Source organism: Hipposideros armiger, unplaced genomic scaffold (assembly GCF_001890085.2).
Source record: "Hipposideros armiger isolate ML-2016 unplaced genomic scaffold, ASM189008v1 scaffold_133, whole genome shotgun sequence".
NCBI classification, from domain to species: domain Eukaryota; kingdom Metazoa; phylum Chordata; class Mammalia; order Chiroptera; family Hipposideridae; genus Hipposideros; species Hipposideros armiger.
In genome coordinates, this window is record NW_017731483.1 from 2,474,664 (window position 1) to 2,500,084 (window position 25,421).

The window sequence follows — 25,421 nt, forward strand, 5'->3', positions numbered from 1 at the left end:
ACATTTGCCATGTTTTTACCTAACAAAAACCGCATACCTAGAAGAGGTAACCAACTCACAGAATTAATATGAAAAAAAATAGACAATCCACCAAAAAAAATGGCAAAAGGTTTTACTAGATATTTCACAAGAAGATAACCAAATGGCCAGCAAGTATAAGAAAAGGTGTACAACATCATTACTCATCAGGAAAATGCTAATTAAAGCCATAGTGAAGCACCAGTACACATACACCAGAAAGGCTAAAATATTAATAATAACTGCTGATCTTTTGTGGTGGTTCCTTCTACGGGCTATGGAGAGGACAGACAATGGCCTGCGATAGGAGAAGGAGACAAATGAGGTTCGAGGTAAGACATTTTCAAGGTGAGAAGATGCTGAAGTGACAGAGAAAAGAGTACTAAGTTCTGACTTTACTCCTTCTATTCCCTGCCCACGTATAAACATGAGAAGTAAACTAACCAGGTGATCTCTAGCTGGTTAGTCCTAGCTATGACTTTGTAGAGTCAGGAGGGCAATGGAAATGCTAGCCTTAAGCCAAATGCAAATTTCCACTTTTGGTCCAAATTTAAACATGAAGGCCCAGAAACTGGGGATTAGGTGGGGGTAAATTCTCAGTGGTAGAATTATGGGTCATTTCTCTATTCTTCATTTTACTTTTTACAGTTTTCTAATTTTCTGCAATAAATGTGTCACTTAATCGGAGCCAAATGCCATACTGATATACTCACACTTACGGTCTATATCTACAAAATTGAAGGGAAAAAAAAAAGAAAGAAAGAAACCTTAAGATTATTGATGGCCCAGGATCTGGAAACATGTTGCAAAGAAAATACTATGTCTTATATATAAGGCCCAAAGCAACAAGACATCCTGGGACAGGTGGAGGGGTCACTGCCACAGAGGATATCTGTGACTACATATAATTCCTGGACATTTGCTATTTTTAATTCAGTCTCTTACCTCTGCCTTCAGTTACCTACACATTTCCTTTTTCCAGCTGAAATTAGTCCAATTTTTGTTAAAATACTTCACCTTGTCAATAAAATTCAAGAGAAGAGAATGAGAATAAAAAGGTTTTCTACTCACCGTTTCTTAATTTCTAAAACTAGTGTGGAGGGAATTATCACTTGTTCTAGGAACTTGGCACTGAAAGTGTCATTGATGAGAACGGTAGAAAGGTTGAAATGGGGCCTCTTGTATTCCTTCTCTTCTTGTTCCAGGGGTAGGAAGACAAAATAAGTGTTCCCACTGGAGGTTGTGAAGGACTCCATGTCCTCATGGAAGACAGTCCTCAGACTCTGTTCTTGGGCTTCGGACTAAGCAGAAGACAAGATTTTACACTTGACATCATCAAAAAACCTGGGAATTCCAACCACAGGTTCCTTGACATCTGAGGTTGTAAACCCATGGGTCAAATTTTGCCTATAATTGTTTTTGCTCAAATAGTGCTTTTAAAATCGGGAAATTCCACATATAGTCTAGATCTCTGATTTCTCTCAAAAATCAGAAAATCTGGCAATTCTGAGCCTACATTCCCATATGGCATTGTTGGCTGGAGCTGAGTAATGACTGCATAGTTGCCATAGACTGAGTGTTGGATGTCCCTCCAAAATTCATATGAGGTATGATCAAAAACTACAGTGAATGTTTAAATTAAAAAAAATTATTACAGTAAAAGACACATTGCCATTAATACCCCACAAAATATTCCCCCTCACTTCAAACACACGTATCCCATTGTTCTTGTCACTTTCCGAAGCAGTCTGGAAGTCCTCTTTCGTGAGTATCTTTAGTTGCGCTGTTGTGGCTGCCTTGATGTCCTGAATCGTTTTGACTTCAGGAAAGAGCCAAAAGTTGCACGGTGCCAGATCTGCTGAGTAAGGTGGATGAGGACACACAGTAATGTTTTTATTTGACAGAAATTGCTGTATACCAGGAGTGATGTGTGACATGGAGCATTGTCATGATGGAGGATGATTTATGGCACACTTTAAAACACACCTTCTCTCAACTGTAGCTCACACCCAACTGACTGCACTGAACAAGTTGAAACTTGTCATACACACTGTTACTAAGGTTCAACCAGCCACTTCCTGTATTGAAGATCCCTGCCTTTCTGTTGGATGGCACTTGGCAGCAGCATTCACCATATTTTTTTATCACAACAGAAAGGCTCCATGTCACATATCGCTTCTGATATGGCAATTTCTGTCAAATAAAAACATTACGGTGTGTCCTCATCCACCTTATTCACTGAAACTGGCACCATGCAACTTCTGGCTCTTCCCCAAAGACAAAATGACCATGAAAGGTAAACGTTTTGAATCGATTTAGGACATCGAGGCAGCCACGACAGTGCAACTAAAGACACTCACGAAAGAGGACTTCCAGAACTGCTTCAGAAAGTGGCAAGAATGATGGGATAAGTGTGTTTGAAGCGAGGGGGAGTATTTTGAAGGGGGTTAATGGCAATGTGTCTTTTACTGTAATAACTTCTTAAAAAATATTCACCATATTTTTTTATCACACCTCGTATATGCACCCCAATGGAGACTGAGCCACTGGGGACCCCAGCTTTTATTAACGATACACAGAGTGAACACAGCACACCCTTCCCATGCCCAAGAACATATCTATGGCTGGCCTACCTCAACCATAGATAAACTCTCATGTTCTTCCTTCTCCTCCTCCTCTTCCTCTGTATTCTCTTCCTCCTCCTCTTCCTCGTCCTCCTCTTCTTCCTCTTTCTCCTCCTCCTCCTCCTCTTCCTCGTCCTCCTCTTTTTCCTCTTCCTTCTCTTCTCGAACCATCACATTTGCCTGCTTCAGAGATGGTTTTAAGGAGTGGTCTCTTTCAACTTGCATTTCTTCTAATCCCCGAATAGAGTCCTCTTTCAATTCATCTGTCTCGTCACTCAGTACAGATTTTTCCTGCTGGCTCACTACCACCTCTTCAGTTATGGAGAACTCAGTGTCTTTATATTTTCCTTCTTCCATCTCTTTTGCTGGCCTTGGGGAACGTGTCCCTCTACTTACGCTTTCCTCACTTGTGCTCATTTCCACTCTATCCCTTTGCTTTCTCCTCAGTTTTCTCATTCTCTTGCGCAAGTGCTTTTTGTGTGCTTCTATTGAGGACCAACCCCAAAGCACAAGAAAAAACAAGTTACCAATGTAGCGTGGATTGGCATCCCCAGCTCACAAATACATGAAAGTGAATTCAGGGAGAATCATCTTGACTTATAAAAGGTTTACCTGGTTTCCTGAGTTTGAAAGTGACTTCCCCATCCAAGTTCTACAAGGAAAAAACACAGACACTGAGAGAAAAGTGCTGCCTTCCTCCAGAGTGCCACTTCTGAGAGCATCTCTTTTCCTTTAAGTAAAAGGACCACCCCCTTCTCCAACACCTAATGCAGGCATTGACCTTTATTTCACTGAGGTAATCAGGGTGTTCTCAATCCAAGGAATCAGTTTTCCTTAACCAAAACAGACTAGCAAACCCTTTCATCACAGAATGGGCATTAATAGAATAAAATCTCATTCTGACACATTTTTGGTAGTGATGCGGGGCAAAGAGCAAGAAAGTATAAATTGAGGGATTCAAACAAACGGTCAGAAATTTGCCACACTCAGTACATTCTGGGTTCACAAGCACAGAGAATGAACATGATTTACAAGATCTGGGAGCCTCCTAGTTAACACTACCAATTCCCTGGATAAAGCTGTGGATACAGTGTGCCGTAGATAGCAGTATGAGCTGTGGAGTTTGCAGGTCTGGATTCGAGTGCCAGCTCCATATAAGTTGGGTGACCTTGGGCAAGCCCCATAAACCCTATGGGGCTCAGTGTACTTCAGCATAACATGGAGATGATGATAGTGCCTATTCTTTCACCCAGAACCAGGCAGATCTCATAAAACAGATGGTGAGCTCACCCTCATAGCTTGAGCTCCACCTCAACCCAGGTGCCACAGGGAGCCTTTATAGCAATTGGAACAGTGATCCCTGCCAAGAGGAGGAATTCTCTGAGGAGTTGGCCACGTAGGACTCTGGTTGGGTGGGTGGGTAATAGGAAAGAGCCAAATTCTGGGAGAGTCAGACCAGGACATTCCAGGTGTTCAGGCATTTACCCAGCGGCATTCATTGTGTCTGAAACATGTACAAGACACTGTGCTAAGGGCAATCTAAACCGAATAAAAGTTAGTAAGGCATATCTATCTGTGATTCAGGAAACACCTCCAACAGGTGCTCTGCGCTGTATTTAACAGCAACCAGCATACAAGCACACTCAGAGAGAGGAGAGGTGACGGGGTGAAGGAGGTGAGATGGGGGTCAGGCTGAGTGGATGGGGCACTTGTCACTGGTCATGGACTGGAAGTATGGGTGGATTGGGGATGTGTGCAGACAGAAGGATCCCAGCAGAGGAGCAGGACGAGGAAGGGCAGGGAGCAGGGGCATGTGCAGGAAGAGTGAGGGTTTTGCTGAAGCAGGGACGCAACATGGGAACCAGATGTGGGGCCTCTGTGGTCATCCAGGGAGTCGGTATTGGCGAGGGCCTTTTGAGCAGGAGAGTGGGTGGGTCAGAACTGTGTTTTAGGAGGGTTATGTGGCAGTGATGGGTTGGATGAATGGAACTCAAAGAGTCATATAAATTAGCCTTTTTATTATAACTCCATTCAAGCCTTGAGGCCTGAATTCTGAGCCCCTCAATCTCTTTTAATCTGAGAAAGAGATGGTCTCTTTTAGAGATAATTTTAGCTTATCTTTGATGTCCTGACATAGATTTTAACTTCACACAAGTTAGGGGAGATGTTGAAAATTGAAGCAAATCAAAACCAGAAGTCATACTTTGCTTCTTGGTGAGTGGCTGGGCTTTTTGCATCCCTCTCCATACCTGTTCGAAGATTTCACGAACGTAGAAGTGCTGGCTGAGTTTGAAGCTATAGGAGTTGAGTTCTTTCAGTATGATCGCTGGGTACTCCATCACTTCTTTTGTCAGGAGGACATTAAAACATTCATACCTGTGATTAAAACATTCACCTAAGAAGGGCTTGGCTGAGTGTGCGAGACCCTAGCCAAAAGTCACACCCCTGACCCCTTGGAGATGGGCTGGAATTTGGCATTTAGCTCTGCACAGAGCTGCTGTATTGGTTTCCTTTTACAATAACAGTGCTTGGTGTTTTGTTATTTTTCTGATCATCCAAGGAATACAAAGTCTTTGGAGAATATTTAGAAAACACACGAGTGACTTCTCTGTGTTTATTGTATCATGGGTTCCCATTTCCTGTCTACTGCCCTAACCCTGTCCTTGAACTTCACCTATATTATCTCATCAAACCCTCTAATATTCCAGGACCCAGACTTTTACCTGTTTCCTGGATAAGGAGACCAAGGCTCAGGGGGTTACTTATTTGCCTCTAGATATACTTCTGAATCTAAGGTTTGCAATCCATTGGCAGTGCAATTCCACTTTTGTGGGTAGTTCTAACAGAATTTGTTGTACAAAGGCACAAAGATACAAGACGGTTCACAGAGAACTGCTTTAATATTGAGAAACTGTAACCAATCTTAAAAAGCTAATCAACTGGGGGATGATTAAATCATTATGAAGCAAACATATTAATGAACTCTACGAGGTAATTTAAAAATGGAAATTTATCTGCAGTTACAGAACAATTTGCATTCAGCTTTTACTTAAAAATCACTCTATATGTGTATATATAGCCACATATATACTAAATGTACATGCCTATAAAAAGGAAGAGTTCTCCCTGGAAGCTTCTATGTTGGCTGAGAGCAGAGCTGCAAAGGACCACAAAATTCTCCAAAGTTAGAGGCAACATTTTAATCTAGAGCTTGCTGGGCACACCGCTGGGCTCAAAAGCAGGCAACCTCTGACCTTGCATATGAATTCCAGGTTATCCCCTTCTGTCTTTTGGGGTTTGAGCTGCCTACCTGTGTTTCATATTCTTCAGAAAATCTTTGGCCTTTTCCAGGTGAGACGCCAGGGTTTCCTCACTGCTTTGTTGCCTCAGCTGGTCCAAGAGCTCATTCAGGTGGGCCTCTTGGGCCTGATAGCCAGCCCCAGAACAGGAGAAAGCGGACAGGAGTTATCAGAGCTCACAGGGGTAAGTGACATCCAGAGACTCTGCCACTGGAACTGGGATGCAGGCCCCTGGGGCAGGCCCAGGGTGCTCTTTTCTACCAAAAGGGCACTGCTAGGTCTCCAGGCTCTTCTCTCCGCCTGGAATGTTCTGTTCACTTTATACTCCCCGAGACCTAGCTCAGATGGGACACCTCGGGGACATGTCCCGCACACCCACCCCGCCTGGCCCTCACACCTTCCCTGGCACCTGTTCCTCACTCTCACCATCGTACTTGAAACCAGATGCTGAGTAGTCCTCCTCCCCGCTCCCTAGACTGTGTGAAGGCGAGTGGGGCGGGGGCCAGCTCATGTCCTGCGGGGACAGGATGGCTGCCGGAGGTAGATGCTCAGTACATACCCTCAGTCTGTCTGTCTCTCATGCACACACTCTTACAGGCACATTCGGATCCAGGGATCCATTGCACAGCCCACACCTGACTCAGGTGGGTTTCTTCTACTCCCATCTGGGTCCATGACCAAGGTGAGCCTCAATCTCCCCATCTGCTCAAGTTTGATAGCCTGAGACTTTACTTTTTGAGATAAATTTTTGTGTACAGTGTGAAGTATGGATCAAAGTTTTTTGGGGTTTTTTTTTCCATCTGAATGCTGGTTGAGTTCGCAGGCCACCAAGCAGACCCATCAGGCAGTTGGAAACCTGGGTACGGCCCTTCCCTCACCCCCTGGGGGGGGATGCCCTGGGTGCTGGGGGCCACACCTGGTTCTCCAGGCTGTGCTTCTGGCGCTGCTGCTCTATCCGCCTCTCAAGCTCCGGCTGCTGCACAGCCAGCATGCTCTGATGTGCCTCCCACAGCCTCACAGCCTCCTGGAAGTAGCTGAAGAGGTCCAAGCTCTGCCGTTCTGACTGCTTCGCCAGAGCCTCAAAGGATTTCTGAAGTGGTAGAAGCCAGAGAAGATGCCCTGAGTGCCAACTGCCCCAGGGCGCGGAGGAAGGCCCTGCTCATGGGGACCCCTCATCAGACAGTGGAGGCCTCAAGGACTGCCCATCACTGCCTGGGCACGGCCCCTCAAGGTCTTCTTCTGGGCCTCATGTTGGCTCATGGTCCTCCCTCCTCTGGGGCCGCATTTCTAGTCTGCCCAAGGCCAAGCCCTTGATCTGGCTAACCCTAAAGTGCCATGCCTAGACCTTTCCCGTGCCCACTGGAGTCACTGGCAGGAAGAAAATGGAGTTTGGGCCCTAGAAGGAAAAGGAACCACCCTAGAAACCATCCTGGGCACTCAGGTGGCCACGCCCATCTCGGCCTGGGGCGTCTGTCCTCCTTTGGAGTTCCCTGACTTTCAGCATCTGAGCCAAACACCACACTCTGCTGTGAAATCCTCACCTCTTCCCCTTTTAAAAAATATGTGTGTCTCATGCTCTCATTAGTGTTAAAGGTCAGCCAGCTTGGCCTAAAAGTGAGCTAAAAGTGGCTCTCTGTCCTTTTGTTTGGCCTGGGAGCGAAGCACAGATTTTACATTTTGATATTTTAAATCAAAATAAGATATTTAATGATGTGAAAATAATATGAAATTCAAATTTCAGTGTCCTCAAATAAAATTGTATTGAAACACAGCCACGCACATTTGTTTCTGCGTTGCCTAGGGCTGCTTTTGTGTGACAACAGCAGAGTGGGACTTTTAAACAGAGACGAGGCAGCCCACAGAGCCTGACATAGTCACTATCTGGTCCCTTATAGAAAACGCTTGTTGACCCCACTCCGGATTTTAAGTGTCTTGGGGCAGGGGCTTATTGCTCCTAATGGCCCTTCAGCACCCAGGCCCAGCAAGGGCTCAGGGAGCACTCACTGCCGACACTGTTCCCAAGGAGTCCTGTGCAGCGCTGGTGTCAGCAGGTAGCTAAGGAGGCAGGGGTGAGTCTGGAATGCCCGGCACAGAGTTACTGCTCCAAGGGTTGGCCACGGTGAGGGAAATAGATGCACTCAGTGACAGTGAAGTTGGAAGCCCCTGGAATCCCGTTCTCACAGCCCAGCAACCTGGGGTACCCCCACCCTGCTCCCCTGTTGCCTGGGTCTCCAGCTACGCACATCCAAGCACTCCAGCTCCTCCTCCGCCTTGCTCTGGAGGGCTCCCACCATCTGGTAGAAGGATGGGCACACCAGGTTTTCTGCCTCCTCCTCGGTGAAGGCTTTCCAGTCCAGCAGCTGCTTCTGGAGGAGGACAAGGCAGAGTCTGGCTTAGGGTTGGTGGGGACTTTACTTAGGGCCTGGTCCTGCCCCCTTAGATTTGCCTCCCATGCATCCCCGAGAACCTCAGGAGAAGCTCTCACAGCAGTGGAGACGGTCCATCTTTATGGCCCGCTGTTGCATTATAGCCGATTCCGTTACCACCCCCCTACATTAGCCTCTGACCCATTAGTTGAGAGAGTGTCTCGGAAAACTGAGGCCAGATGGAATGATATCTGTAAAGCTCTCTCCGGGAGTGTCTCAGGTGACTGGGACCTATTGGAATGATAATAGTTATCTCCCCTGGGAGGACACAGTAACAAAGTGTCTTGGGGCTATGTGGAGGAAGTGTGAAGGCACAGGATGTGTTGGAACACAAAGGGAATGCTAATGGAAAAGGTCTTAAGGCACACATAAGTCACAGGTTACAAATTGATTGACAGCAGTGAAGCAGTTTCACTTCTTTTCAAATTTCTCAATAAAAGCCATGCGCTGACCCGATTCGGGGCTCACTCAGTCTTCTCTGGCTGAGTCCCTTGGTCTCGCTCTTAATCTTACTTTTGTCTCTTGCTCTTATTCAATTTGCGTCGCCCCTTAAGAGAAACCCGTTTGCCCTTGCCACGCTGGACATGACAGCCCGCCTCCTATGTCCAGGTGCTGTGTGCTGCCCTCACCCCTTGTCTCACTGAATTCCCGGAGGTGTTCTTATTAGCCGCCTTTTGACAGATGAGGGAACCAAGGCTCAAAAAAGTGAAGGAACTTGCTTGAAGCCATGCACCTGGCAAGTGGTGGGGCCGGGATCTGAATAACCTGCCATCCTGCATGGCCTCAGCGTGTCTGCAAGTCAAACAGGGCTCCCGCTACCTGTAACTGAATTATGCCAGCTAGAAAGTGGACTCCTCTCTATTAATAAAGCTTTGGTGAGTGCCAGGGGGCATTCTCAGAGGACACCAGGTTTCCCTCCTCCTTCTTCCTCCAGGCTTTACTTCTGAGGTTTGGTGCCTCTAAAGAGCTGACTGAAAGGCATGTGGCTGTCCCTAAAGCCACAGAGCAAACAGGCAGAGCCCTGTGGGCTTGGGCAGCCCTGGGGCCCTTCACCAACTTGGTGTTCTCATCTCCCGGCAGGGCTGGCCACGCCTACTCTGCGGGACCTTGTAGAGTTCAATGGCAGTGTGTGCAAGTGGACGGCACAACCCATAGACGCGACAGTACCCGGACTGCATCGCACTGTAAAGCGCTGCTCACCTCAGCGTCTTGGTGGCAGAGCAAAGGCTGGACAGACACGTGAGGGGTGGAGCAGCAGGAGCTTCTTGGGGCAGCAGTGGGGCGCCCTCAGAGCTCAGGGGCTCCTACTGCCACAGCTGGCAGGTTAGACCATCTTCAAAAGGATTCGGGAATGGGGGTGGGGTGGGGTTCATCTAAACAGTTTTACTGAGGAAGCAGGGAAGCATTTTAGACAAAATGTTTCCTTATACCCCAGAAAATCAGTCATTGTGATTGAAGGGGTTCGTGAGTGAACTCACTGGCTCACCCTCTAAAAAAGAGAAAAGTTGGGTGCTGATGGCAGTGGCTGCACTATTTATAAAAGCGAAGCACTGGAAATAACCCCCATGACACGACCTCTGCTGAATAAATAACGTCAAGTGATACAGAGGGTCACAGGTGAAGTGTGAGGTGATCAGATAACTTTGTGAGGTCAGGGAAGGCTTCCTGGAGGTGGTCGTTAATGCTGGGCTACAACCTGATGGGTAGGTGAGACTCGCTGGGGAAGAGGGGTTTAGGAAGTGGGAATAGCTTCAGAATGCCCAGGAGCCAGTGAGGGCCTGGGGCATGTAAGGAAGGAAAGCAAAGGATGCAGGCTAGAGAGAGGCAGGGGCAGGCCCGGGAGGGGACATCAGGCCTGCAGGCTCCTCTGCTCAGGCCCGCAGGGAGGGACACCCACCTTGCACTCCTGCACGTGGCCCAGGCACTCCTGCCAGGTCTTCTCATACTGCAAGCGAATCTGCATCAGGCAGTCCATGTGGTAGGTGTCTCCATGGGCAGAAACAAAACATGTCAGGCTCTTCCAGAAGGAAGAAGGGAGGTTAGAAAGAGGAGCTTCCCCTTTGCTGAGGGAAGCATCTTCTTCCCGGCAAAGTGCCTGGAGAGTGAGGACAATTTCGGCGAGATCAGCGACCCCGATTCAGATAGGGGGCTGGAATTTCCCTCCTCACAAAATTCCCGACACCCCAAGGCAAGGACCTCAAATGAGGAGTGTCTTTATCTGTTTTGAATCTATTCTGACCCTGATTCTTGACTCAGTTTCAAGGCTGGTGAAGTCCTTTTGGGGAGCATTGTACCAATGGTAACAAGGGTGCAAATTAATGAGCATTTACAGATCACGTCTGTGGTTAATTCCTTACGACACGAACGGACTAGCAGGACATTCAGAAGCTCATTGATTGATTTTTCTCCTCTTCCTTCTCTCTATTGTTTCCCAGTTTATTATCAACTTAGTGTGACTCTTGGTGTGTAAGGTAAGCAGCTGAAGGTTAATGTTCCTGGCAGTTCCAGAAACTGAAAGATAACACAAAGATTTTGTGGTGGTTGCTCTTTAACAATGGCTGAGGTAAGGCAGGGTGGATGGCAGTTGGGTATAGATTTAAGACACTGGGGAGAGTAGAATGCAGTGGAACAGGCGAGGAGAAGCTCTAAAGCTGGTCTCTCCCATCCCCAGAGCTACTTACTTGGCTCTTTTGAAGTCACTATAATGGGCTCTACCCCTGGGGTCTTCCACTCCTCTGACCCTCTGATCTGTTCTCCCCTCTAACTTCATCACTCTCAGCTCAGCCCCTTCTACTGGGTTCCCACAGCCCTGAGAATAAAGTCAAGCCTTACCCCACAGCCACATGGCCAGCACAGTCTGACCTGTGGGCATCTTCCAGTCTCCCCTGCCACCTTCTCTGTTCCCCAAAGGCCCCAGCTCTGTCCTGCCTCTGAGCCTCCCCACATGTTATTCTTCCTACCTGGAAAGCTCCCCTGATCCCTGGGCTTGGCTCACTTGCCTTGCAGTCTGAACCGGATGATTACTTCCCTGGCAAGGTCTTGCATGACCCTTAACCAGGCCATGTCCCCTAAAACATGCTCATATAGCTGGTCACCTGTCCACTCCCTGCTGTAACATCCTGCATGATCTGACTTCTGCTCTGAACTGGAAGCACCCAGGGGAGATCCACCCCCCTGGTTAGCAGGGCCCAGCACCATGCCTGTTCCTAGGACACACCTGATGAACAGCGGCCATTGCTATTATTTGGGGGTTTTGGGGCTCTTACCCTTGGCATTATAATTATAATACTTTTGGAATTATAAACCTGAGGGCCCTGAGAGCAATGCTGGGTACTAGCAAAGTACCCAGATCAAGTCCAACTGTAACACTTCATTAGCTGTGTGACCTTGGGATGGATACTTCGCCTGTCTGCACCTCTGAGTCCTGCTTTATCACACAGCGACAATGACACCACTGATCTCACCAGGTTTCTGTGAGTCTCAAAGGAGGTGGAAATATATTTCCTAGGGCAAAGCTTGGTAAACTTTTTCTATAAGAGTCTAGATACTAAATCTTCCTGGCTTTGCCGGCCAGATAGTCACTGTTGCAGGGCAAAAGCAGCCAGAGATAATACGCAAACAAATGAGTATAGCTCTGTTCCACTGAAACTCATTTACAAACAGGGAGTGACCCATGGGCCACCAGAGTTTGAGGACCTTTGTTAAGGAGAAGTTTAAAACATCACCGTTTATTATTGAGTACTCTCTCCATGTAAGCCAGGTACTGAACTATGACTAGACCACAGAATCGCACGTAATTCTTACGTCAACCCCACAAGGTAGGAAGCTTTATTCCTCTTCTTGAGGTTCCTACTTTAGGGAGGAGGAATTTGAGGCCAAGAGAGGCCGTGACCTCCCCAATATCACAAAGCTGGGGAAGCAGGGAGTTGGCCATCAACCCCACGTCTCTCTGCCTGCAAAACCAAGTGCTTAATTTCAAATGCCCAGGACCTGGCCCCTGGGCTGTCCTCATAGGTGATCATCAAAGTCATCTCTCTGGCGCCATGCTAGGGTCAGAGGACGGGGTCGGAGTGTGTGGCTGGCATTGCGGCCCTGCCATGGGAAAGAGGGCTCTGCCAGGCAAGGTCTTGGAGGTCCAAGATGTGCGCCCTCAGAACTTGCTCTTCCCTCCACACCCCATCCCATTTTCCCCATCCTCTCCTCAGTTTACAATAAGCCCTCAGATAAATGATTGACGGACAGGCTGAAGCTGCTGCAAAGCTACTACTTGAACAGAGTTCTGGAGAGACCTGAGCGAAATCCCGCAAACCTCACTCACCAACGTCCGCATTCAGGGAGTTGAAAGAAGAATACCATTCAGCCAGCTGAGCTTTGCTGTAATTGGGGGGCAGAAGGTCACTGGGGAAGGAAGATATGACACGTAAGCCACGTTTGAATAAAACGTTCACTTACCAAAATTGGTAGCATCTTCAAGGAACATCTATGTAAATGCTGAAGAAACAAAATGACTTGCTAGGGGTTTCCTGGTGCCAAGCATACACGTCATGAAATCATGAAAAGTCTATTCATAGTAACGAGTCTGATACTTTGAAAATAAAACCAAATGTCCCTAATGGGGAAAAAACAAACAGCTTATATCACTTGACCAAGGAAGCCATTTCTAGGAGCCTAATCTGAGATAATAATATAAAATGCATACAAAGTTATGTATTAAGACAGTCGCTTAACATTACTGTTTATAAACACAGAAAAATCACAACAACCTTCATATCCAACAATAGGGAATTGTCTAAATAAAGTACAGTGAATCCTCCTGTGAAGTCATTAAAAATGTGTGACAGATTGAAAGATGGCCAAAATATCATTTGCTCCTCCCATGAAAGGTGGAGTCTTATTTCTCTATCCCTGGATCTGGGCTTGGCCATGAGATTTGCTTTGGCCAATGAAACATTAACAAACATGACACAGCAGAGGCTGGGAACGGCCTTGTGCATTTGTATTCCTCTTGCCTTCTCATTGTAGGGAGCTCTTCTGCCACTGACACCAGACCTAGAAGCCAGGATGAGCCTCCTGGAGGCTGAGAGAACAAGTGGAGGGAGGCCTCAGCTATCCCAGCTGGACATGGGAATAAGGCCATCCTAGACCATCCAGCCCCAGCCAAGCCAGCCCAGACCAGGGGAGCCGCCCAGGTGACCCAGAGTCATGAGAAACAAGAAATGATTGTTGTTTTAAGCCACTAAGTTTTGGTTGGTATTTAATGATGTGGAAAGAGGGACCACATAATTTGTTGTCCAAACCAGGACATTTTTTGACAGTGAAAAAGGGGGATGCTATTAATGCCAGGACAAGACGTGTAACCCAGAATGGTCTTGGGCACCCTACTTATGCAAGGGCAGTAAAGAGCAGAAGGTAGGTACAAGAGTGTATACAGCATAATCTCAAGCCTAAATATTAAACTAAATGCACTGTGGTATCCTGGATCGGGTCCTGGAACAGAAAAAGGATGTTAGTGGAAAAACTGGTAAATCCGGAGAAGTCTGGTGTTTAGTTAATGGGAATCCATCAAAGTTAATTTCTTAGTTTTGACAAATGTCCAGTAGTAACATAAGATGACAATAGTAGGGAAACTAGGTGAGAGGTATACTAGAATTCTGTGTATTATCTTTGTAATTTTTCTGTAAATCTAACATTATCACAAAATACAAATTTAATTTAAAAATTATTTTTAAATTATATGTACATAGGCTTATTGGATCCAAGGAAATTCCTGGGGGTTCTCTCTGGACTTTGGCTAACTCCCTCTCAGGGCCCTGGGAATCTAACACTGCCCACATCACTGCCCCCTGTTCATGAGCACAGGGGCAGGGGAGCACAGGGAGGTAGGTGCCTGGCACTGAGCTTTCTCCAGTTTAACCAACCGGCTCAGAGTCCAAAATAGGTGGATTACAAAAAAAACAGAAGCACTTTTCCTTGTGCTGAGATTTGTATCCGCCTTGTTGATTTTACACCTGCATGAAAATGTGGCTGCACATGGAGCAGGAGGTACCAGACATGGGGAGACCATGTGGGGCTCTGACTGTCACTTCTATCCTAGGAGAACTTAGGCTCTGTGGTGGAGAGACAAGAACAGCCCGAGTCCCCGGGCTTAGCAGGGTGGGAGGGACCAAAGAAGAGGACGAGCCGGTTAGTGTCTGCTGCTTGCAGGACCATACAGCCTCTATCCTGCTGCTGAGAACGGATGCTATAGGCTCCCCAGGCAGTGGGATTCACAGTCTAGAACATTCCATGTATGTCCCCCCAAACAGCTTATTATGGAATCAGAGCTGGGGGGACCCAGGTCTGAGGAGGGTATCCACAGCCTCTAACAGGTCCCCTGTCTGATGGCAGCAGTCTCCTCACTGACCTCCCGGCTCCCAGCCTTAGACCCCCTCTACTCACCCTCTAAAGTGAAAACCTCATGGAGCCCTCTGCTCCCCACCACCTTCCCCCGACTCTCCTAACACCCTTGCCATTGACTCCTTCCAAACTCTTTAGCACAGTCACACTAAACTTCTTTCTGCAGCAAACGTTATCGTCTTCTTTGTTGCCTCTGGGACTGAAACGCCCAGAGCGTGGGCCCAGGCAGCCAGCCCAGCACCAGAGAACCAGTGATGGCCTAGTCTGGAGGACGCCTCAAGAGAACGGGCGATGCTAGGGACTGTGCCTCCACCCCCAGGGACCTCTCCTGGTGTACCAGATGCTGCGGAGATGCTGCAGCCGCTTCTGCTGCAGGGCTTTCTGGCTCGTCAGCATGCTCTCCACCTCCTCCGTCACGGCGGGAGGAGCCTGGATCCTCTCAGTGGCCATGAACTCTCTGGGTGTCCAGACACATGGGCAGCATTGGGAGAAGAGGAGGGGCAAGGAGGATGGGAGAGAGGGGATGAGACCAGTGGTAAGAACATTTGGAACCCCAGCACCCTTATACCACTCCCAGCCCCTTCCTCTCCACCCTGGGCCTCTGGGACATTGAGGAAAGGAGGGAACGGGAAGGGGGAGAAGAACAGAGGGACTGCCAGTGAGCCTCTGAATATAAGAGCATGGGACCAGCAGGCACAGATCCAGGTGTGGGTCCTGACTGCTGCCTGACAGTTCTGAGACCTTGGGCAAGTCATTCCCTCCACGTTAAATCCCAGTTTCGTCTTCTATAATGGAGCTAATGATGAGGACCTAGCAAGATATTGCAAGCAAAGCCCTTAGCACCGTGCGTGACTCAAGGGAAATGCCCAGTAAATGTCAGCTCCTGCCATCACTGTTGATTATTGACATTTATAACAACCTCCCAGTCCCAGACCAGGCACTTTCCATGCAGTGTCTTATTGATCATCACAAAACCCTATCACCGGTCCATCATGGTGCCTGCTTTGCATAGAGAGAGAAAGGCTCCACATGTTCAAGCATTAGATCAAGGTCACAGGGGAAGTACAGGTGGATCTAGGTCCCAATACATTTCCTTTTATCCCCAGTGTCAGACTCTGGTGCACTCCATCTGGAAATGCAGATGTACAGATGGGCCTACCACCCCGAGACCTGAAGTGCAGACAGACAGACACTCTTTGGTGTCCTCAGATATCTTGGCCCAAAGTGCCCTTTTTAGCAAAAGAAAGCCTTGCTTGTTGGCCAAAAGGTCCAGGACCCTTGTGTCAGTATTAACAAAAGTGCCACCGGGGGGCAGCTGGATGGCTCAGTTGGTTAGAGAGCATGCTCTTAACAGCAAGGTTGCAGGTTCGATTCCCATGTGGGATGGTGGGCTGCGCCCCCCCAGAATGAAATTGAAAAAGGCGACTGGACTTGGAGCTGAGCTGCACCCTCCACAACTAGATTGAAAACGACTTGACTTGGAGCTGATGGGTCCTGGAAAAACACACTGTTCCCCAATAAAGTTTAAAAGAAAAAAAAAAGTGCCACCCAGCAAAGGATGCGTGGAGATGGGCCCTTTCTTCACCCTCCCTCCCATGGGTGAAACTTGTTACCAGAGTGGGGAACATGTCAAAGCTTGAGGGGCAGCCATTCTCCTTGGCCCAGGTACACAGGGCTATGTGTAATAGTAGAGTGGAAACTGGGCAGATAATCAGACTAATGTTTCCAAACAGTTTGTACTGTTCTCAGGAAATGCTTATAAAGAAAATAAGATACAAACCTACACATGCAGTCTAAAAACAGCCTGGGAGAAAACATGCCAAAATATCAGCTCTGCTTCTCACTGTGGTGAGAGATTAGTGGTGATTCTAAATTTCTTCTTTATACTTTTATCTACTTTAACTTTAAAGAAAAGAGCACGTATTACTTTAACCACCCCCCAAAACAACAGCATTTAAAATAATGAAAAAGGGGAGGGAGAATGTCCCCACCTTGCCCATGCCGGCTGTCCAGGTAAGCTGGCGGGAGAGGTGCAGGCAGCCACTGACCTGAAGCTGTGCACCAGGGCTTCCTTTTTGAGGGCCTTCCAGGCATCGACCAGGTCCCGCCAGCGGTGGTGGCGCTCAAGCTCCTGCTTCAGCGTGGCCTCCATCAGATTGACAAACAGCTGTGTGATGGCCCTCCGGTTGCCCAGCAGAGCTTGGTTTATGACCTGTGGTCACAGGCAGGCAGGCTCTAGATGGGGCAGGGCCTCTCACAGGTCAGAACAAGGCTCAACTGAACAGGGGGGCGGGAGGCTTGAAAGGGGCCAGGCGAAGTACAGGCCAAGGGCCTGGGACCCAGTGGGGCCATGATCAAGCAAGGTGGTGGCAGTGTCTAAGGCAGCAGTTCTCAACCTATGGGTCGCGACCCCTTTGGGGGTCGAACGACCCTTTCACAGGGGTCGCCTAAGACCATCGGAAAACAAAAAGATATTTACATTACAATTCATAACAGTAGCAAAATTACAGTTATAGAGTAGCAACGAAAATAATTTTATGGTTGGGGGTCACCACAACATGAGGAACTGTATTAAGGGGTCGCGGCATTAGGAAGGTTGAGAAACGCTGGTCTAAGGAGTACTGAGGGGTCACTGGACACTCAAAGAAGCTGCCTGGGGCTCAACAGCCATGGACAGTGACAAGGGTCTTTCCTGAAGGCTTAACCATGAACACTCACCATATAAGTTTCAACCCAGCTCCAAAGTCACCTCAGATTGTATGTTAAAGAAGCCAATTTTAGTTCACTGGAGTTAAACACTCCAGTGGGCTCTCGGTGTTTAACTGTTTTTTGCTTTGTTCTGTTTTTTAATAAATTTGTTCCAAAAGCAGAGTGCTCATACCATCAGGGACCAGCCACATATGGCTGTGATGAGAACTGGGACCCAATTACCAAGTGAGGCCAGAGCTAGAACATTCCTGGCAGTCCTCCCCATAGCTCTCTCCTGAGCACCGTTGGCAAGGCTGTGGGGACAATTCTTCACTGTGTGGTACTGTTCTGCCATTTAGTATCCCCGCCTTCATTAATGAGAACAGCCTCTCCCATCCCCCCAGAGACTAAAATAGTCAAAAATGCCTCCATACATTTCCCAAAGCTCTCTAGGTATCACACTGGGGCAGGGGTGAGAACCTGCCAAGCTCAATGTGTAGAACTTCCTATAACAATTGTCATTGGAACCCATGGTTTGATGTCAGCTGTACGTCCTACCATTGGCAAGTATCTCCTGAACCTCCAATTCCGCAGCCATAATATGAAATAACGCTATTTACAGCATAGGGAATTTATGAGATTAAGTGAGATAAATGCATATAGAGCAAGTAGCATGTGCCAGCGGTTACCATGGGTAAAATAAACATTGGAAAGTCAGACAATGCAACATAACCGGGACACTGCTAACTCTGGTTTCCCTAATGGATCACACGGATAAAAGGTGGGAACTCTTGCTTCACTCAAAATGAGAGTTGTCTTTGCTGAGCCCTCTTTATCATCCTCCCAACAAGTGCTGGCGGTCAAGTATCCCCACTGTATGGACAGGAAGTTCCAGGTACTGGGACTGAGTTATTTCAGAGCTTTCATGTCTGGGCAGTGAAGAGGGAGGTCTGTGCTTCGTCCAGGACCCCAAGGCACAGACCTGAGCTATCTAGCCTATCTGTGATTCTGCCAGGAGGCCCGTTCATTATCTGGCTGCCCATCTTTCTGCACAGGACCTGGAAACCCATGCCAGCAAAATGCGCCTCCGAGCAGCCAAAAGTGTCCTGTCACACGACGGAGGAGTCAGGCTTAACTCTGACTTTGGAGGCATCAAGAACAATTTTGAATTTCTAGTTCTTTATCCCAAAGAAAGCAGCTGAGGGTGCGGACATGGAAGCAGCTGGGACAGGGCCTGGGAGCAGGCGTGGTTCAACAACAGGCACTGATGGCCAGCAGCAGGAGACACAAGGATCACTAGAAAACCTAGGAAAACTGAGCAGGCCGGGGTCACTCATGAGGGCACAAACTACCCTGAGACCATGACAACCACGAAACAACGCCTCCAGAGTGTAACACCTATTGCATTGCACACAGTAGCTAAGACACGTCCCAGTAGGCACTTGTAAAATCATCCATGCTCAAAAAACGATGCTGTGTCAGGTATACTGTGATTAAGTCGGCAGGAAAGTATAAAACGTACGGTAGAAAAATTTCTATTGAAAATACTTAACAAAGACTCTGAACCTAAGTGACCAATCTGAGTTATTTGGAAACGTTACCTATGAGAAGCCCATCATTCCTGAGACACCAGGCTCCTTCGTGGGCTGATGCCCTACACGTGAAAACCACTCACCATGGCTTCTTTACTTATCAGGCTGTACACATCAGGCTGCACAAGGTAGGAAGTTTTCTCTATGATTTCCATATATTTCTTCAACACGCTTTTTAGCTAGAAACGACAAGGTGCCCTAGTTAGGGACTGTCTCTTTTCCTGGAGAACTAAAAGGAAACAGATGATGCCTCATACATGCCACAAGCGAAAACCACCAAGAGCCCATCTGTAGGCCAGCTCACTTTATCTGTCCGGGAGAACTCGAGCGAGTACAGTGTGTCATCCAGCTCCTTAATCCTCTGCTTCTGGAGCAGGAACTTCTCAGCCACCTGATCCCACAGCTCCAACAGGGTCTGTGCCAAGAAGTTGGGGTGAGGCTGGGAGAACAGGGGGCAGGGAGGGAAGGGAAACGACCAGGGCTGGGCAGGCCAGCCCACGAGGGGTCCCCTACTTGGAAGGTGTAGTCTTCGAGGTTGTTGTCATTTTCCACCTTTTTGAAGAGATGGTTGATTTTTTCCTCAAACTCAGCCAGCTGTTTTAAAAGAAGTGTTCCTGTCTCCAAGATGAGAGGTTCCATTTCCTAAAATCGGCCAGGAGAGTGATGGCTATGGTATCAACGTCCATGGGGCAGGAGGGAAACTGCCCCACCCACCCCCCATACCAGTAATAAAAGAGTGTCAGCCATGGTCCTGTCAAAATAATAGTCAAAATAATAATCACTACTTAGACTTGAGGAGTTAAGACTTACGGTACTAATTAGTTCACAACTACAGCATAAGGGCAGTCACCACTTGGGGCACATGCCTTGTGCCAGACGCTCTGCTCTATGCTGAGCTGAGCCCTTATCCTCAGACTCATCTGGTCTTCATCACAGCCTGAGAAGTAGGTGCTAACATTTGGTCAGGCCCATGGTTGGGGCTCAACAAATATTTACTAAAAAAGTAGCCAATGAAAGGATTCCAAGTTGACTTCAGATGAGGAGACAGGCTCAGTTGTGTTGCATGACCAAAGCCACAGAGCTCATGATGAAACAGAGCTGCGTAGGACATATTAGGAAAGCGAGGAGCTGGCCAGAGGAGCACCTTATTGGTACTTTGGGTACAGAGCCAGCTCCAGGAAGCCAGGAGAAGGACATGAGTCAGAGAACACTCGGGAAGGAAGTGGTGACTGCAATCTGGGGCTCAGAGAGGACCTGGAAGGGCCAAGAAGGGTCTCGTCCAGGGAACATCCTGGGACCAGTGTCGCTAGGGATGAGGTCTCTGGAGAGGTACAGGATGCCAAGGGGGTGGGGGTGGGGGGCAGTAACCAAGGGCCAGGCAGCGTCAGGCTGTCAGTGGGGGACCAGCCATTTGGCCCCTCATGAGTAGGACTCAGCAGGGGATCAAAGTTTAGGCTTTGGTGTCAGACCTGGAGTCTAGTTCCCACTTGGCCCCTTACATGCCAAGACAGACAAGACTTCCTGAGTTCACCTGTAAAATAGGAGTAATAACAGAACCTGACTTACATTATAAGCACTCGGAATGAGCCACGCAAACATAGCTACTATGGTTTTGTTAACACCATGGTGAGCCACTGAGAACCTCTGAGCTGAGGGGAAAGGGAGGGTGGGGGCAGTGACAGGCCATCCTTCAGAATGGCCCAGGGACAGAAGGGGAGTGAGACCAAGGGTTCTCACCATCCCAATCTGAGCGATCTCCTCCCTGAAGCTCCTCAGAGTGTTCTCATAGCCCTTCCTCTTGTAGTCTCCTTGAAGGGTGCGGGTGCTGACCTCAGGAACTGGGGGAGAGCAACAGGGGTGATGAGTCTGCCCGTAGACCTCCGAGGTGAGCAGAGAGCACCCAGGGAAAGGCAGCAAGGCAGAAAGCGCCCTGGCTCAGGAGATGGATCCTGAAACTAGGCCAGCTGGGTCAGAGGCTTAAGAAAAGAGAGAAAAGACTAAGGTGATCCATAAATGCTATAGGGAATGAAGTCTCACGTACACAGTTAAATGTTGGCAAAAGGTTCCAAAATAGCATGTACAGAATGGGATCCTTTATGTTTTTTTAAAAAGTTTTATAGAAGGAAATACATACACAAATAACCATAAGCAACACTTGCATAGCACTTAGCATGTACCAGGTATTGTTCTAACTCAATTACTTACCGGCCGCATCTTACAAGTAAGGACACTCAGATAAGGAGGTCCATGGCTGAGAAGGGATTTGACATGGGCCTTCTGTTCTAGGGCCTGCAGTCTCGCTCCGCTCTTTTGAACCTGAACCTATGTGGGAAGCTGGACACCTTGTAGTTTCATGGGGGTGGTCACTCTTGGGAGAAGGGGTGGAGGGGGAGTGTTTGCCTTCTGCTTAGCTCCTTCCTTTGTTCGTCTACAGTGAGTGAGCACGTATCACCTTTTTAGTCATGAAGACAAAGAGCCTCCAAGTTGGGATCAAGTCAAACTACGACAATGCGGTATGAAGGAAGAAATCGGAGAATGAGAAGTGCTCCTGTGGAACTGCAGTAAAGTGAGCAACATCCTTTACCAACTGGCTTTTATCAGCAGATACTGACAGTGCAGGCAGCCCCTTCCTCCTCCCCCAGCTGCCTGCACTGGGAGACGGCTCAGGTGAGAAGGCCCAGGAAGAAGGCTGAGTGAGGAGCACAGTGGGAGCTTCAGGTGCTTCTACTTTAGAGCTCCTAGGAGATCTCCAGGGGGCTGTCTCTCAGGCCCAGGCCAGGCCTGCCCTACGGCCAATCAGAGGCTCGCTCACCGATGGTGTCCATGAGGCCCCGGACTTCTCGGGCAGCGATGGTGCTCTCACTCTCTTGAGCTTTTTTCTTCTTAATTGTTTCCTTTTCCCTGAGGCAGAAGCAGAGGACAATAAACCCCATTCCCAGGGAAGCTCTGGCACATGGGGGAGTCACTAGAGGGGCCGTGGGCATTGCCAATAGCCCGGGTGCACTGGTTCCTGAGTGCCCCAAGGCTGTGCCAGTCTCCCTACAAACACTGCCTGGGCAGACACCAGGGATCCTAGATGAGAGGTCGGGTCCTGCCCTCAGGGAGTTTGTCTCTGTTTTGGCTGCAACCCAAGTGTGGGTGGTGAAAACTGAAGACCAGAGGTGTGTGCCCGGCCTGGCAAAGCCAGACCAGTGCTAAGCATTCAGCATGCTCATTTGCTCTTTGAGAAGCCAATCCTATGAGGTAGTTGGGGTAGCCCCACTGTCCAGGATGGGGAAAGGAGCTTAGAGAAGTCACTGTATGAAGCAGAACTGAGACTCCCAGACCCACACATGTGATACCCAGGTCCATGGTGCATGGGGTTTAGGTGTAGGAAGAGAGAGTTGGGATCCCAGGACAACCTGTCTCAGCAGGGAGGGAGGACCAAGGTAGGTGAGCACAACCTTAGCTTTGGAATAAAATCCCTGAATGCGCTGTCCACAGGGCAAGCACCACAGAAATGCAGCAGCTCTCAGGGATGCCTGCCTTTCCTCGGAGCCCCCATGTGTGCAGCACTCACTGGACATTTTCATATGTGGTCCTCACTACAGACCTTCCAGCGAGGAAGACGGCAGGGTCTGGGCTGCAGCTGATGGGGCCCAGGCTGACCCTCCAGAGGTGGCTCTTTCGGTCTTGTCAACCAAATGCCTCTGGACTCAGGCAGCCCCACGGGAGTCCAGGTGCCCTGACCATGGCAGCTGCTAACAGCTCTAGCTTCTTGGCCACTTGCCCAGGGGACTGGGAGGCAGTGCTTTAATCTGGTGGTGATCTATCCCTCCCCTGGGCTCCTCCTCCAACCTACCCAGAGGCTCCGCCCTGCGTGAATGCACACACAAGTTGACTGGCTTTGGCTGGTCGAATTTTCAAGAAGGGAACAAGGCACTCCACAGAGATGCTGATGCTGAGTTAGTGACCCCCGTTATTTTGAGGGTGGCAGGGCCTGGCAGGTTACAAACACATCTGTGTTCCTGCCATGGGCCACAGGAAGCTGTGCTCTGCATCTGCGTCTGGGGCAAAGCTGGCTTTGTCTCTCTGTCATAGGAAGCCAGCACAGCACATGCCGGGGCCCTTCATGAGAAGTACCTTTCCAAAAGCACTGTCCTGTGGGTGCCGAGAGCTCCTAAATGACGTATCCGGTTATCAAGATGATGGGTGGTCCTAGGCTAAACCTTCGGGAAAGGGGGACCCTCGGGAGGCACAGGGAGATATTGGTAGACCCTGGTCCTGGATGAGAACAGGTCAGCTGAGATGGGGCTGGGGCCCTTGAGGAAGCCGGAGTCATAGCCAGGCTGTGAGGCCAACCTCCTGGGAGGTGGGGGGAGCACGGACCAGCCCCAGCTGTCTCTGCCTCGGGACCTCTGCATCAGGCATCAGAGACGTGGGCTGGAGAATGCTGACCTCCAGGCTGGGCTTGGGTAGCCAGTTGGTTTGCTCATCTGTAGGTAGTTAAGGGTGCTGAGGGTCAGACGCCTCAGTGGAGCTTTCTCTGGGAAAGGTCAAAGGTCAGGTCAGGGTGGAGACCTTTACCCAGCATTGGGTCAACCCCTGCTCCAAAGGGGGTGAAAGGGAAAACAAATGCAGACAGAGGAGCACTGACTTCCTGTCCCAGAGTCCCGGACCTGAGAGGGTTTATGGCTTGCGCAGAGCTTCAAGAGCGGAAGGGAAGCCCAGCTTCTGCCACATCCTTCCAAGCGCCCCATGAGGAAGATGCAACCTCTGCTTTCCTTCCCTTTCCTTTTTCCCTACTTGAGGAGTCTGAGCTCAGAGGGCTGAAATCTCAAATTCAACTCCTGATCTCCCTGCTTCAACCCCATCTGCTCCCATCTCAGGAAATGGCACCTCTGCTGTCTATCCAATCCCTGAGGCCAGAGACCTCCCATCTAATCCATCACCTGGTCCATGGGTTCTGCTTCCATAATATACTGAAGTGCGCTACTCTCCCTCTCACAGTCCCATCAGGCTTCCATGGACTGCTGTGGCCTCCTCCCTGCTTCCTCTTGCAGCTCCCCAAATTCTGCACACAGAGCCCTGAAGGCCTTAAAAGTGTAAATCAGCTGATCGTTTCAGTAATGCCCAAAATACTGACTATGGCCTACGAGACTCTCCTAGTCTCATCTCCGGCCCCTCTCCCTGGGGCCCACTGACTTCTTCAACCTTCCGGAGGGGACCAAGACCATCCTATCTCAGGACCTTGCCCCATGGTTCAGCTGAGGCCCCTCCTTAGAGAGCTTTCCCGACTCCTGTCCCACTGCCCCATCCTGTGTGTCAGAGCCTTCCCACCTTTGGGGGAACCAGCTTATTTATTTACTGTAAAGGCAGGTGGAATTCCTGTACCCAGTGTCTGGACCGAGGCACTCAATCAATAATTACTGAGATTAATAATAAATAAAATAAAATAAAATAAAATAAAGTAAAATAAAAAATTACTGAGGAGGTAGGGGAAGGAAGGGAAGGGGAAGCAAACAATCCTGCAAAGTAGGTGTTACTACCTCCCTTTCAGGGAAGTTACCTGTGACTTGATTCCTATCTGGCACTCATCTTGTGTGAGCTCTTTTTGAGTTTTTTGAAGGTTCTGATGCACCCCCAGTGTGTGTGGGTGTGGATGGACAGCAGGACCTACCTATAGAGAACAGGGTTTTCCGTGCTCCAGTCATTAGGTAGGCTGTGCACCCACTTCCGCTGCCGAGAAGTCATCATCTCCCCTTCAGGAATATCCACCTTCTTCATCAAGGGCTTGCTGCCGTTCTTCAGGGTCATGGAGCGCTCCGCAGCGGGCTTCCTGGAGGCCGCCAAGGATTGGACCAGCTGCACCTGAATCCATGGAAGATCTGGGTTTGGGGGGTCAGAGTGCAGACTTCCCAGCACCCTCAGGCAGTTGTAGAAAGTTAAGTGGGAACCTGCCAGCAGGAAGACACTTTGCAGGGAAGCCTTCAACCCCAGGCAGGGCACAGCTTACAGAGGGTTCTCCACTCTCCGTAACAGTCATCCAGCCACTTTTAGGAATTTTACATTTTAATGAGGACCAAGATGCTCCCTAGTATTTTCATAATCACAAGTAATTGGGAAAATGGAGCTGTCCACTAATAAGGGATTTGTTGAGTAAACATGGTATGGTGTTAGGCATTTATTACAAATAAGACGTAGAAAGGATGTTTTTTATGACATGGGGCCATGCTTGTGATATGATATACCACAAAACATCAATTAAAAGCATAAATTAAAAAGTATAGCCAAAATTATACAGTATGATCTCAAAATTTTAAAGGCTTAGGAAAATGACCAGGAGAAAATATGTGAAATGTTAAGAATGGTATATTGCTTCCAGGGAGCAGGATCATA

General features: G+C 48.7%; 1 protein-coding gene across 1 annotated transcript in view; it reads right to left on the reverse strand.

The window, feature by feature from the left end:
* CCDC180 (coiled-coil domain containing 180) overlaps positions 1–24,889 on the reverse strand; it is a 51,958-nt gene extending 27,069 nt beyond the window's left edge. The window contains 17 exon segments of the mRNA XM_019649478.1: positions 1,090–1,319; positions 2,652–3,127; positions 3,255–3,294; positions 4,892–5,018; positions 5,953–6,068; positions 6,858–7,031; positions 8,185–8,307; positions 10,265–10,353; positions 12,686–12,765; positions 15,101–15,220; positions 16,812–16,975; positions 19,127–19,222; positions 19,348–19,458; positions 19,557–19,685; positions 20,781–20,881; positions 21,856–21,944; positions 24,703–24,889. Of these exon segments, the coding sequence (XP_019505023.1) occupies positions 1,090–1,319; positions 2,652–3,127; positions 3,255–3,294; positions 4,892–5,018; positions 5,953–6,068; positions 6,858–7,031; positions 8,185–8,307; positions 10,265–10,353; positions 12,686–12,765; positions 15,101–15,220; positions 16,812–16,975; positions 19,127–19,222; positions 19,348–19,458; positions 19,557–19,685; positions 20,781–20,881; positions 21,856–21,944; positions 24,703–24,839 (2,402 nt within the window). The 5' untranslated portion in view covers positions 24,840–24,889.
* Positions 24,890–25,421: the final 532 nt, after the last annotated feature.